The sequence below is a fragment of the Chlorocebus sabaeus genome, chromosome 20, assembly GCF_047675955.1.
Source record: "Chlorocebus sabaeus isolate Y175 chromosome 20, mChlSab1.0.hap1, whole genome shotgun sequence".
NCBI classification, from domain to species: Eukaryota; Metazoa; Chordata; class Mammalia; order Primates; family Cercopithecidae; genus Chlorocebus; species Chlorocebus sabaeus.
Genome location: NC_132923.1, coordinates 75,045,597 through 75,058,577, shown reverse-complemented (window position 1 = coordinate 75,058,577; position 12,981 = coordinate 75,045,597). Strand labels below are relative to the sequence as shown.

The following is a 12,981-nucleotide window of genomic DNA, read 5'->3' as shown; positions in this document are numbered from 1 at the left end:
ATTATTATCATTACGTACTACCTGTGGATCTTTTGTGGTTCCCTACATGGAAATGTATAGATAAATGGAAAAAGGTTTAGTACCTTACACTGTTATATGACTGGATGCATCTGTATATGTGAAGTGTAATAAGATGTCAGTGTACAAAGTAGTGGTAGAAGGCAGGAAATAAGAACAAATTTTAAACTATTAAACATTTTGTGTAATACTAAATTAAAAAAATTTCTAGCCTTGTGAATACACAGATTGATCTGTCTTTACCTTATTTCTTTCCCATGTATATATTTAATGTGCAAATTATCCATGTAATGGTCAAAATATATTTAATAACTAGAAACAGTTTTTCTATAGATTTCTGTTGATGATTCTTTTTTCTCTCCAACAGCTCAACCATATACCCTCAGATTGTTCAGCCCACTTTGATTTTTCTAGGAAAGGTTTGTTAGTGTTCACAGATGGTTCCATTGCTAATGGAAATGTCCACAGGCCCTCTAATAACTCCACTGTATCTGGGTTATTTCCTTGGACCCCGAAGTTGGGAAATGAAGACTTTAACTCAGTCATTCAACAGATGGCTCAGGTAAAGTTGTATCTTCTCATGGAAATATTTAGCTTCATTTCTCCTGTTTTAGTTTTACAAAGGAACTTATACTCATTCTTTTTGCTGTAAGATGTGTTAGTATGTATTTTGCTTGCTTGTATTTTTATATTGTTAGGAGGAACTGACACCATTTTCTAACCTGTGTGTTGAAAATTTATTGGCTTAAAATTACATAAGGAAGGTATCCGTGTGTGGTAAGGAGAGTTTTTTTTTTAAAAAAATTAACATTTATTTTTTGAGATAAGATCTTGCTAAGGAGAGTTTTTCGACAATGACTAATTGAATGCATCTCTATTGTTGTTAAAATAAGATTTTTGGCCAGGCGCACCGGCTCCCACCTGTAATCGCATCACTTTGGGAGGTCGAGGCGGGCAGATCACTGGAGGTCAGGAGTTTGAGACCAGCCTGGTCAACACGGCAAAACGCTGTCTCTACTAAAAATAGAAAAATTAGCTGGGCGTGGTGGTGGGCAACTGTAATCCCAGATACTCAGGAGGCTGAGGCAGGAGAATTGCTTGAACCCGGGAGACGGAGGTTGCAGTGAGCCGAGATTGTGCCACCGTACTCCAGCCTGGGTGACAGAGCAAGACTCTGTCTCAAAAAACAAAAAAAAAGAGAAAAACCCATGATTAATGAAAATTAGAACTAATATAATTTGGAAAATCTAGAAAACATTTGGAAGGATAGTCCAGTTGTAGCCCCTAATACCTATTAAAAATTAAATAAACAATTAAAATTTTGGACATGTTAGTTTTATGTATGTTCACCTTGACCTTCAAGTGCCATTAAAAATGAAGCGAGGTTTGAGCGTGGTAGCTTTTTTCTGTAATCTTTGGGAGGCAGAGGCAGGAGGATTGCTTGAAGCCAGGAGTTTAAGACCAGGCTGGGTAACATAGAGAGACCCCCATCTCTACAAAAATGAAAATAAGAATATAGTCAGACATAGTGGCACTCACCTGTAGCTCCAGGTACCTGGAAGGCTGATGTGGGCGGATCACTTGAGCCCAGAAATTCAAAGCTATAGTGAGCTATGATTGCATGACCAAACTCCAGCCTGGGCGACAGAGCCAAGACCTAGCTCTTAAAAAATAAATAAATAAACAAACTTGAGTTTCAGTGTTAAATAGAATCTGTTCAGGGTGTGATAATTAAATAATATTCTGGTCCTAGTTTTTGACTTTATAGTTCTATCCCTTTCTTTTTTTCTGCGCTGTCGCCCAGGCTGGAGTGCAGTGGTGCAATCTTGGCTCATTGCAACCTCTGCCTCCCAGGTTCAAGCAATTCTCCTGCCTCAGCCTCCTGAGTAGCTGGGACTACAGGCGCATGTCACCACGCCTGGCTAATTTTTGTATTTTTAGTAGAGACAGGGTTTCACCACGTTGGCCAGGATAGTCTTGATCTCCTGACCTCGTGATCCTCCCGCCTCGGCCTCCCGAAGTGCTGGGATTACAGGCATGAGCCATCATGCCTGGCCACTTCTATCCCTTTCATCTGACTAACAATTATTTTTATGTGGTGCTGTTTTTAGTTGATTACATTTATGAAGTTCTCATGTTATAAGTGCAGTTATTAACTAAAGCAATAAAATACCTGGCTGTCACAAGAACAGTTCTATCTGTTCTTACAGGTAGAACCCATGTAAATGGTGGCCTTTTCAGAGTCTTTTGAATTTACCTAATAAATAGAATATCAATTAATCAACAATAGAATTAAAAACAGAGCCCTGTAAAATGCAGCTGGTTCTGACTTAGGCTAAATATTGGCATTTTTGATATATCTAATTTATTTTCCTCATTTAAAAATGTATTTTGCAACTGAGCACTGTGGCTCACATCTGTAATCCCAGCAATTTGGGAGGCTGAGGCAGGTGGATTGCTTGAGCTCAGGAGTTTGAGACCAGAATGGGCAACATGGCGAAACCCCGTCTCTACAAAAAATAGAAAAATTTGCCAGGCATGGTGGTGCATGCCTATAGTCCCAGCTACCCAGGAGGCTGAGGCAGGAGGATCACTTGAGCCCAGAAGACAGAGGTTGAAGTGAGCTGAGATCATGCCACTGCACTCCAGCCTGGGCGACAGAGCGAGACGCTGTCTCAGAAAAAAATAAAATAAAAATGTACTTTGCATCAAGAGAATTTAGGGAAGTTCAGTGTAAAAAAGTAATTCAGAATTTACTATGGGAAAAGGCATTTTTCTCAGGAGTTTCCATCCAGCTTGGGATTCATCTCATAATGTGAATGAAGTGTGAAAATACCTCCGATTCCCTGAGGTTGCAGAACACTGCACACACTTTCTCTTATGCTCTACTGAAATAATCAAGTGAGAGGATTTCCAGAAATAATTTATTACTGAAATGCTGAGTTTATGTGGTTCTTAGGGGAAGCTGCTTTTATGCCAAGCAATTTCAGTTCTGCAGACAGAGTATGTTGGTTAAATGTACTCCATTGACTTTTTTTTTTTTTTTTTTTTTTAACGCTCCTTCATTAGGGCCGGCAAATTGAATATATAGATATAGAACGGCCTTCAACTGGAGGCCTTGGATTCAGTGTGGTGGCCCTCAGAAGTCAAAATATGGGGAAAGTTGATATCTTCGTGAAGGATGTCCAGCCAGGGAGTGTAGCAGACAGGTGGGGAAGCTGTTTATTTTCACTTTGCTAATTGTTTCCTGATAATTCTGACGACTATTATAAAGAGAGTGAAAAACTAATCATAAAAACAGTAACAATAGCAGCTAACACTTGCTTTAGTTTTTGCTGTGCATTTGTCAGGCCTTTTGTGAATATCCTCCTGTACCCCATGGCAGCAGTTCCACTATATAGGTATCATCATTCCGTTCTATTGATGAGAAAGCTGAGATTCAGAGATTCAGTGGTCAACCTATAGTCACAGAGCTGTTAATGCTGAAGCCATGATGTGATTCCAAGACCGTCTGACTGCAAAGCTAGTACACTATTTCCCTCTCTTACAGTTGAACATGATGTTTTAGCTACGGACTGATCAGTAGGATAGGAATATTGAAGTTCTCATTCTGCATATTATATTGTTTATTATTCTTAAGATTATAACAACATTTTGGTGGTCATGTCACTCTACCTGATTTATTATGCTTATTGTCAATTAAGAGGCCTCTCAAGTCTATGTTATCTTCCATGTTGTATTTGCTTTTATGTTTTAAGGGGTATTTGCAAGCCTTTTATTTTGTCTCTGTATGATTTCCAGTCTTTGGTTTATTATTCATTTAATAAGTATGCTATTCCAATGCACGTGTTAGAATAATAGCAACAATGGCAGTATATTATTATAAAATTCTTAGTCGATAATACATTTTTGAATTCACATTCTCCATTCATGGGGGATTAATTCTAGTCTCCCCAACTCAGATTTCAAACTTAATAAGTTTCCATGACTTTGCATCTTTATTCTGACATCTAATGCAGCATTTCTTCAAGAATTGTGGTGAGAATGGGTAAACAGGAAGAGGAAGAGTATCAGTGATGTTTGGGAGATAATAAAATCAAATACAGTAAACCAGGACAGAGTAAGTCCTAGGCTATCTTTAGGATGCACTTTGGCATAAGAAGTTCAAGACTGTGCTTCAGAATCTGACTCTTGATAGGATGCTAGGCTTGTCTAGACTTCAATTCCTTAATATGTAAAATTTACTAAGTACTTTAAAAGGAAATTGTGAGGATTATGTGAGATAATGCATGTAAAGCACTCAACATAGTACCTGACTCATGATAAGTGCTCAGTAAATACTATTTTTCTTTAGAGATTTTGCTAATTTCTTTTAAAAAGAATCTTCTTATCCTGGTTAGCAGTTGGGAGATTGGTGCTTGGGAGAGATTACAAGGGCTCAGATTGGCTGAGCTCAGTGGCTCATGGCTGTAATCCCAGCACTTTGGGAGTTCAAGAGAAGCCTGGGCAACATGGCAAACCCCATCTCTACAAAAAATACAAAAATTAGCTAGGCGTGGTAGTATACACCTGTAATCTCAGCTACTCGTGAGACTGAGGTGGGAGAATCACCCGAGCCTGGGAGGCTGAGGCTGCAGTGAGCTGCGATTGTGCCATTGCACTCCAGCCTGGGCAAATAAGAGTGAGCCCATGCTCAGATATAAATTTGGAAGTAATCTCTATGAATTTTCAAGGAGGGTTTGGCTTCTGTTGATAAATGTTAGACAAGTAGACAGTGAAGATGGGGTGAGAGGAGGTTATTGGTGTAGTTGAAAATATCTTTACCCCAGTGTGGTATGGGTAGAGATCAGATTGGAAAGGGGTTCAGGAGGTTTGGGTTTATGCAGTAATGGAGGCAGTGTCCATACTTGCAAAACCTTGGCGATGGGGTCCTATAGATTGTTTTTGTTTATTTTTCTAGGTAGATGGCTTTTAAAATGTGTCCATGTGTTTAAGGATGCACTACCAAATTAGGTAATTAGTTAATAACTTCTGTGAAAAACACTCTGAGGAGCTCTGTTATATAATTAAATAATTATTTGATAAATGTACTAAGTGTACAAACTGCTTAACTTGAATAATAGATTTTTTAAAATCAGGTTATTAGGTCACTTAAAACAAAAATTTCTTTTCTTACATGATTAAGGGATCAAAGATTAAAGGAAAATGATCAAATATTGGCCGTTAATCACACACCATTGGATCAGAACATTTCCCATCAGCAAGCAATTGCATTATTACAACAAACCACTGGATCTTTGCAACTGATTGTGGCCAGGGAACCAATCCACACAAAAAGCAGTGCTTCTAGCAGCCTAACTGATACAACTCTGCCTGAAACAGTGAGTTGCAAATTTGAAAAAATACCTAATTTTGAATAATGCCATTGATTGTAAGAAGTGTAAAGACATTTAGAAGGTGTCGTTTTACTTTTCTTTTCTTTTCTTTTTCTTTTTTTTTTTTTTTTTGAGATGGAGTTTCGCTCTAGTTGCCCAGGCTATATAGTGCAGTGGCCAGATGCTGGCTCACTGCAACCTCCGCCTCCTGGATTCAAGTGATTCTCCTGCCTCAGCCTCCCAAGTAGCTGAGACTACAGGTGCCCACCATCACTCTCTGTTATTTTTTTTTTTTGTATTTTTAGTAGAGATGGGGTTTCATCATGTTGGCCAGGCTGGTCTTGAACTCCTGCCCTCAGGTGATCCACCTGCCTCAGACTCTCAAAGTGCTAGGATTACAGGTGTGAGCCACTGTGCCTGGCCCATTTTACTTTTCATAGTTAAAAAAGATGATCATATCTCTGAGTGCAGCATTAACATGTTTAAACAAGATGTTTCATGAAGGTTTTTTTTTTTCTCTTTTCAATGTCCTGTGGGTCTCTTTGTTTAAGATTATTATTTAATATGGAGGCCAAATTGAAGTATTAGGTGTAATTTATTTAGTGATGGAGAGTCTTGTGTTCCTTGGTGATGTAGCCAATTAATTGAGAGTTTTTGTTAGAGATTTACTGTTGAGTGTTTAAAGTAAGATTTGATTATTTATTTGAAAAATATTATTTTTGAAAATTATGAGGGGATTTATGACCAGATTATTGATATTGCAAAATTATAGCAGGCTTTTTTTCATGTAAAGACACATACGGAACAATTTTAAAGAATAAAAGTATATGTCTCTTTTGGGAACCCTTGAACTTGCTTTTTAACATTTTACAGATTTTGGCTTGCATTGTCAGAATGCAAACTAATAAATCTTATTTTCTTATAACACTAAGTGCTAGCTGACTTATTTAATTTTTATTCATTGGGACAAAAGAAAAAATAAGACTGTCTCGATACAATACAAGGTCACAACAAAAATTAATGTATAAGCATTTTCCCTATTGTAATCAGCAATATTTGTACAGCAGAATTTACATAATAAATACAGTGAATAAAGTGGGGAATTGTTTAACGTATAAAGAACAAGGGCTTTGGAGTTAGGCTTGGATGCATTCAAGTCCATTTCTCCCATATCCTAGTGGTGTCACACCAGGCAGATTCCTTTACCTCATACCTTCCTTTGAAGGTATGATGTCTAGTTCTCAGAGATGTTGTGAGGCTGAATGAGAAGGCATGTGAAGCACTAAGCACCATGCCTGGTGCTGCATACATGTTCTGTGAATATTGGCTGCTATCAGCTAATATTAAGTCAGGCATATTATTTTAGCAAACTTTCTTGTTTCCCAGATAGTAGATGTTCTAGACATCAATTTATTAATCTCAATATTACCTTTTTTTTTTTTTGAGATGGATTCTTGCTTTGTCACCCAAGCTGGAGTGCAGTGGCGTGATCTTGGCTCACTGCAACCTCTGCCTCCCCGGTTCAAGTGATTCTCCTGCCTCAGCTTCCTAAGTAGCTGGGGATTACAGGCACATGCCAACATACCCAGCTAACTTTTTCATACTTTTAGTAGAGATGGGGTCTCACCATGTTGGCCAGGCTTGTCTCAAACTCCTGACCTTGTGATCTGCCCACCTTGGCTTTCCAAAGTGCTGGGATTACAGGCTTTAGTCACTGCACCCAGCCCTCCAATAATGCTTTTTATTTAAGACTACATAGTAACTTTGCAATTTAGTATAATAGAAAAACTGGATGGGTATGATGGTTCACACCTGTAATCCCAGAACTCTGGGAGGCCTAGGCAGGAGGGTCGCTTGAGACCAGGAGTTTGAGACCAGCCTGAGGAACCTAGTCAAACCCCACCACTATGGCCAGGCACAGTGACTCATGCCTGTAATCCCAGCACTTTGGGAGGCCAAGGTGGGTGGATCACCTGAGGTCAGGAGTTCGAGACCAGCCTGGTCCACATGGTGAAACCCTGTCTCTACTAAAAATATAAAAATTAGCCGAGTGTGGTGGCACATGCTTGTAATCCCAGCTAGTCAGGAGGCTGAGGCAGGAGAATTGCTTGAACCTGGCAGGTGGAGGTTGCAGTGAGCTGAGATTATGCCACTGCACTCCTGCCTGGGTGACAGAGTAAGGCTCTGTCTCAAAAAAACAAAAAACAAAAACATCCCACCTCGACAAAAGATTAAAAAATTAGCTGGGCATGGTGGTACATGCCTGTAGTCCCAGCTATTTGGGAGGCTGAGGTTAGAGGATGGATGATCCCAGGAGTTTGAGGCTGACATGAGCTCTTGTCATGCATTGCACTCTAACCTGGGTAACAGAGTGAGACCTTGTCTCTAACAAAAAGGAAGGAAGGAAGGAAGGAGGGAGGGAGGGAGGGAGGGAGGGAAGGAAGGAAGGAAGGAAGGAAGGAAGGAAGGAAGGAAGGAAGGAAGGAAGGAAGGAAGGAAGGAAAGGAGGGAGGGGGAGGGAGGGAGGGAGGGAGGAAAGAAAGAAGGACAAACTAAGTAATGAGTATGCCCTAATGATCTTGAGAGGGAGGATATTGTTCTGCAGTTGGATTATGTGAAGTAATGCCCATTTCTCATAGAAACCTGCTAGTTAGAGGGGAAATGCTTATGTCTTTTAGTCTAATTTGTATAGTCCTATTGCTAATATCTTCAGTGGGGCCTACCTTTCCTCTCCCTCATAAGAGTCTCCTAAATTAGTCTCTCCACTTTGTGTCCTACCACCATTTTAGATTCTTCTCATTGCTGCCAGATGAATTTTCTTAAACCACTTCTTTGGTTCTGTCATTTCTCTTCTAAAACCTTTAACAACTTCCACTTGATTACCCAGTTAAATCCAACCTTTTGACCATATCTTTCATCCATTGTGTTATCTGGCCTAGCTTTGCCCTTATATTTTCTTTTTGCTTGAATGTCTTCCTTTGTAGTGCAACTTAAATGCCCCTTTTCCTTGAAGTTTTCTGTAATTCTTCATTGGTTTTGACTTCATGTTCTTCCTTCCCTGTAAAAAGTCTTTATAATATTTTGTGATTCTCTTTCAAGCAGACACGTATTTACTGGTCCCTACTATGTGCTGGGCACTGTGCTGGATATCCAGTGTAGAGTGAGGAGTGAGAAATGTTTCCTGTGCTCTTAGGGCTAGTGCCTTATGATCCAATATTCTGCCTTGTATTTTAATTATTTGTGTTTTACTTTCTCTGTACTGGATTATAAGATCCTTACGGTCAGGGACCATATGATTATCTCTGTCTGTATGTCTTAGCCTGTAGAACATTGCCTTGATTAATTCTATGAATGTTCAATTTGTTGCAATGTTACTTTGGTAATGATTGTATTGGAAAACAAAGAATCTGTGAGTATTACTGATCCTGTGACTCTTATGTGCCATTAATTTGTAGGTTTGCTGGGGCCATGTTGAAGAGGTTGAGCTCATTAATGATGGCTCCGGACTAGGTTTTGGTATAGTTGGAGGAAAAACAAGTGGCGTGGTTGTGAGGACTATAGTTCCTGGAGGATTAGCAGATCGAGTAAGTCAACCTTCCTTGTTATCATTTTGGTTTTATAAAATTTAAGTTGTATGAATTGAAATGTAATTTTATAACATGAGTTACCAGGATATATGACTTAATAACTAGAATTTAAGTATAGCTTAAAAATGGTTTATTCTGTAAGTATTATTAGTATACATGCTGTCTTATTTTAAACAGTTCCTAAATCAACATTTTTGGGGTTTGTTTTGCTTATAATTGACACGCTTCATGATTCCATCAGGGGACAATTTTTTTTTTTAATTGAAAAGCGTTGTTAATGAATATTGCATTTTGAACATCTGTATTATTCTCCTCTAGTGTGTCTTTCAATGGCCTAAATGTTAACATCAGAAGATACAGCGATTATAAACATTTGTCCCAATATCATACATGGTAAATTTCACTTGAATTAAAATTTATGGCCTTATAAGTTAAATGACTACCTTTCATTGTTTAGCAGTGTTTACACTGAAAGTAGGCTATTAAAAAAATTAGCAACTGTTTCTGCTTAATTTTATATTGAAGAAATGTTAATTACTACATTTAGTTTTTAGAAATTAGTTTAGAAATTTGACTCTGAAGCCACTTAATAATAAGCCCATATTATATGGAATAGCCATGATAAATCAGAAATAACTTTAGTTATTCCCATAATCAGAATGATATGTAAAATTTCACTGATTATTGCCCAGTTACATATAAATTTATCCCTTCTAATAGACATACATAAATAAAAATGAGCTTGCCATGCAAATGCATCTTCAAGGCAAGTTCCTTGGCTTTTCATTTCTGATCACGATTGCTTCACCTTATGCAGCTTGTGGAGCCATTGATGTCCCTCTTATCATTTCAGCACCTAAGAGTATTTATTTAGAACAGCAGTTTTCAAAGTTTGGTTGTGGGCCTCTGGAGGGCTCTGAGAGCCTTGCAGGTGGTCTATGAGATCCAAACAGCTTTTACAATAATACCACGACGTTATTATCCCTTTCACCCTGTTAATATTTGTACTGATGATACAAAAGCAGCTGCAGGCTAAAACTGCTGGTGCCTTGGTGCAAAACAAGGCAGTGGCCACAAACTATTATAGTAATCATTGCATTCTTTTCTGCCATGTGCTTGCAACAAAAAAGAAAAAAGTGCCGTTTCAATTGAAGTTTTTTTATGATGCAGTAAAATGATTAATTTTAGTAAATTTTGACCATTTAGTGCATGTCTTTTGAATATTGTCAAAATGGGAAGTATCATGTAGCATTCTTGCTATGTACTGAAGTATGATGGTTGTCTTCAGGAAAGTCATTTGCAAGGTGAATCTGCTACTTTTTTATGTGGAACAGCATTTTTATTTTTATAAAAATAACTGCAGAAAAATTATGTTTATCCAGACTTGGGTATTTGGAAGATGTTTTCTTGAGAATGGATGATGTGAACCTGTTATTTTAAGGAAAACAACTGACACTGTTTGTTAGCAACAATAAAATTTGAGCTTAAGCAAAAATTAGAATTTTGGAAAATTTGTATTTTACCATGAGCTTGACATTTCCCTAATATTTAAAAGCTTTCTAAGGCTGGACATGGTGGCTCATGCCTGTAATCCCAGCATTGGGAGGCCAAGGTCGGAGGATCTCTTGAGCCCAGGAGTTCGATACCAGCCTTGGCAATGTGGCAAAACCCTGTCTCTACAAAAGACACAAAAGTTAGCTGGGTATGGTGCTACTTGGGAAGCTGAGGTGGGAGGAGGTGGAGGCTGCTTTGAGCCAAGATTGTGGCACTGAACTCCATCCGGCCTGGGCGACAGAGTATGACCCTATCTGAAGAAAAAAAAAAAAGAAAAGAAAAGTAAAGAAAGGCATTTCTGATTGGATTGTTGATTGATGTTAATCAATATGATTGTCTTTATATTATATGATGAAATATGTCAGTACTTGGAAGGACTGCATAACTGTGAATCGGTATTTTCTTTTTTTTTTTTTTTTTTTTTTTGAGACGGAGTCTTGCTTTGTCACCCAGGCTGGAGTGCAGTGGCGCGATCTCGGCTCACTGCAAGCTCCGCCTCCCGGGTTCCCGCCATTCTCCGGCCTCAGCCTCCGAGTAGCTGGGACTACAGGCGCCCGCCACCTCGCCCGGCTAATTTTTTGTATTTCTTAGTAGAGACGGGGTTTCACCATGTTAGCCAGGATGATCTCGATCTCCTGACCTCGTGATCCACCCGTCTCGGCCTCCCAAAGTGCTGGGATTACAGGCTTGAGCCACCGCGCCCGGCTGAATCGGTATTTTCTTTTCTTCTCCTCTTTTTTTTTTTTTTTTTGAGCAGAGTTTTGCTCTGTTGCCTAGGCTAGAGTGCAGTGGCATGATCCTATCTTACTGCAGCCTCAACCTCCCAGGCTCAAGCAGTCCTCCTACCTCAGTCTCCTGAGTAGCTGGTATTACAGGCATGTACCACCAAGCTAGGCTAATTTATTTTTATTTTTAATTTTTTGAGACAGGGTCTCACTCTGTCACCCAGGCTGGACTGCAGTGGTGCGATCTCGGCTGACTGTAGCCTCCCTCTGGGGCTCAAGTGATCCCCCACCTCAGCTTCTGGAGTAGCTGGGACTACAGACACAGGCCACCATGCCTGGCTATTTTTTGTGTTTTTTTGTAGAGACAGGGTTTCACTATGTTGCCCAGGCTGATTTCAAATTCCTGAGCTCAAGCAATCCTCCCGCCTTGCCCTCCCAAAGTGCTGGAATTACAGGTGTGAGCCATTGCACCTGCCTGGCCTTATTTTTATTTTTTGTAGAGACGGTCTCGCTTTGTTTCCCGGGCTGGTCTTGAACTCCTGGCCTGAAGTGATCCTCCCGCTTAGGCCTTCCAAAGTGCTGGGATTGTAGGTGTGAGCCACCATATTCAGCCTCAATATTTTGTGAAGACCAGTATGTGATATGACAAAATAATATGTAGCTAAATGATCCTCTTGAAAATCAAGATAGATCAGTCGATTTCAATAGTGTCTGAAAGTTTGTTGATATGGTTCCAGATTCTACATTGTAACTGTATAAGAAACCACCACTTGCCAAGTTTTGGTGTGTTATCAAAGAATAGGCTGAAAGGACTATTATAATACCCCTCCCCTTTCCAACTATATATCTGATTGAGGCCAGATATTCTTCATATGCTTCACATACTTCATCCAAAACAGTATATTGTGACACATTGAATGCAGAAGCAGATGAGTCCAGCTGTTTTCTTTTAAGCCAGATATTAAAGAGATTTGTAAAAATATTAAACAGTCCCACTCATATATATATATATATATATATATGTATGTATGTAAGATTTGATGACTTGCTAGGAGGATTCACAGAACTCAGCATACAGTTGTACCCATAGCTATATTTATTACAGTGAAGAATACAAAGCAAAATCAACATGGAAAAGGTTACATAAGGTGGAGACTGGAGGAAACCAAGCACAAGCTTCCATGAGTCCTCTCCCTGTGGAGTCATATAGGACACACTTATATATATACGTGTATATATATGTATATATGTAAGAGTGGGACTGTTTAATATTTTTAATTTAATATATAATATATACTATATAATTTAATATATAATAAATATATATTTAACATATATATATTTTTTGAGATGGGGTCTTGCTCTGTTGCCCAGGCTGGAGTGCAGTGGTGCAATCTTGGCTCACCAGAACCTCTGCCTCCCAGGTTCAAGTGATTCTCTTACCTCAGGCTTCCGAGTAGCTGGAACTACAGGCATGTGCCACCATGCCTGGCTAATTTTTGCATTTTTAGTAGAGATGGGGTTTCACTATGTTGGCCAGGCTGGTCTCGAACTCCTGACCTCGTGATCCACCCGCCTCAGCCTCCCAAAGTGCTAGGATTACAGATGTGAGCCGCCACGCCTGGCCAATATTTTTTGTTTTGGAAAATATAGCTCTTTTAAAAATATATACACAATATACATAAATATTGATAAAAATTAACATTAAATATTAAATATTTA

At 39.0% G+C, this 12,981-nt stretch overlaps 1 protein-coding gene across 8 annotated transcripts in view; it reads left to right on the top strand.

The window, feature by feature from the left end:
* Nucleotides 1–12,981, top strand: part of PATJ (PATJ crumbs cell polarity complex component) — a 409,036-nt gene that overhangs the window by 25,035 nt on the left and 371,020 nt on the right. For 7 of the 8 annotated variants that reach the window (XM_038000719.2, XM_038000715.2, XM_038000710.2 and 4 more), the window contains 4 exons: nucleotides 386–580; nucleotides 3,088–3,227; nucleotides 5,204–5,399; nucleotides 8,849–8,977. In XM_038000719.2, the coding sequence (XP_037856647.2) occupies nucleotides 386–580; nucleotides 3,088–3,227; nucleotides 5,204–5,399; nucleotides 8,849–8,977 (660 nt within the window). Of the gene's footprint in view, nucleotides 1–385; nucleotides 586–3,087; nucleotides 3,228–5,203; nucleotides 5,400–8,848; nucleotides 8,978–12,981 lie in introns of those variants that run through there. The other variant, XM_073007249.1, reaches the window with a different exon arrangement.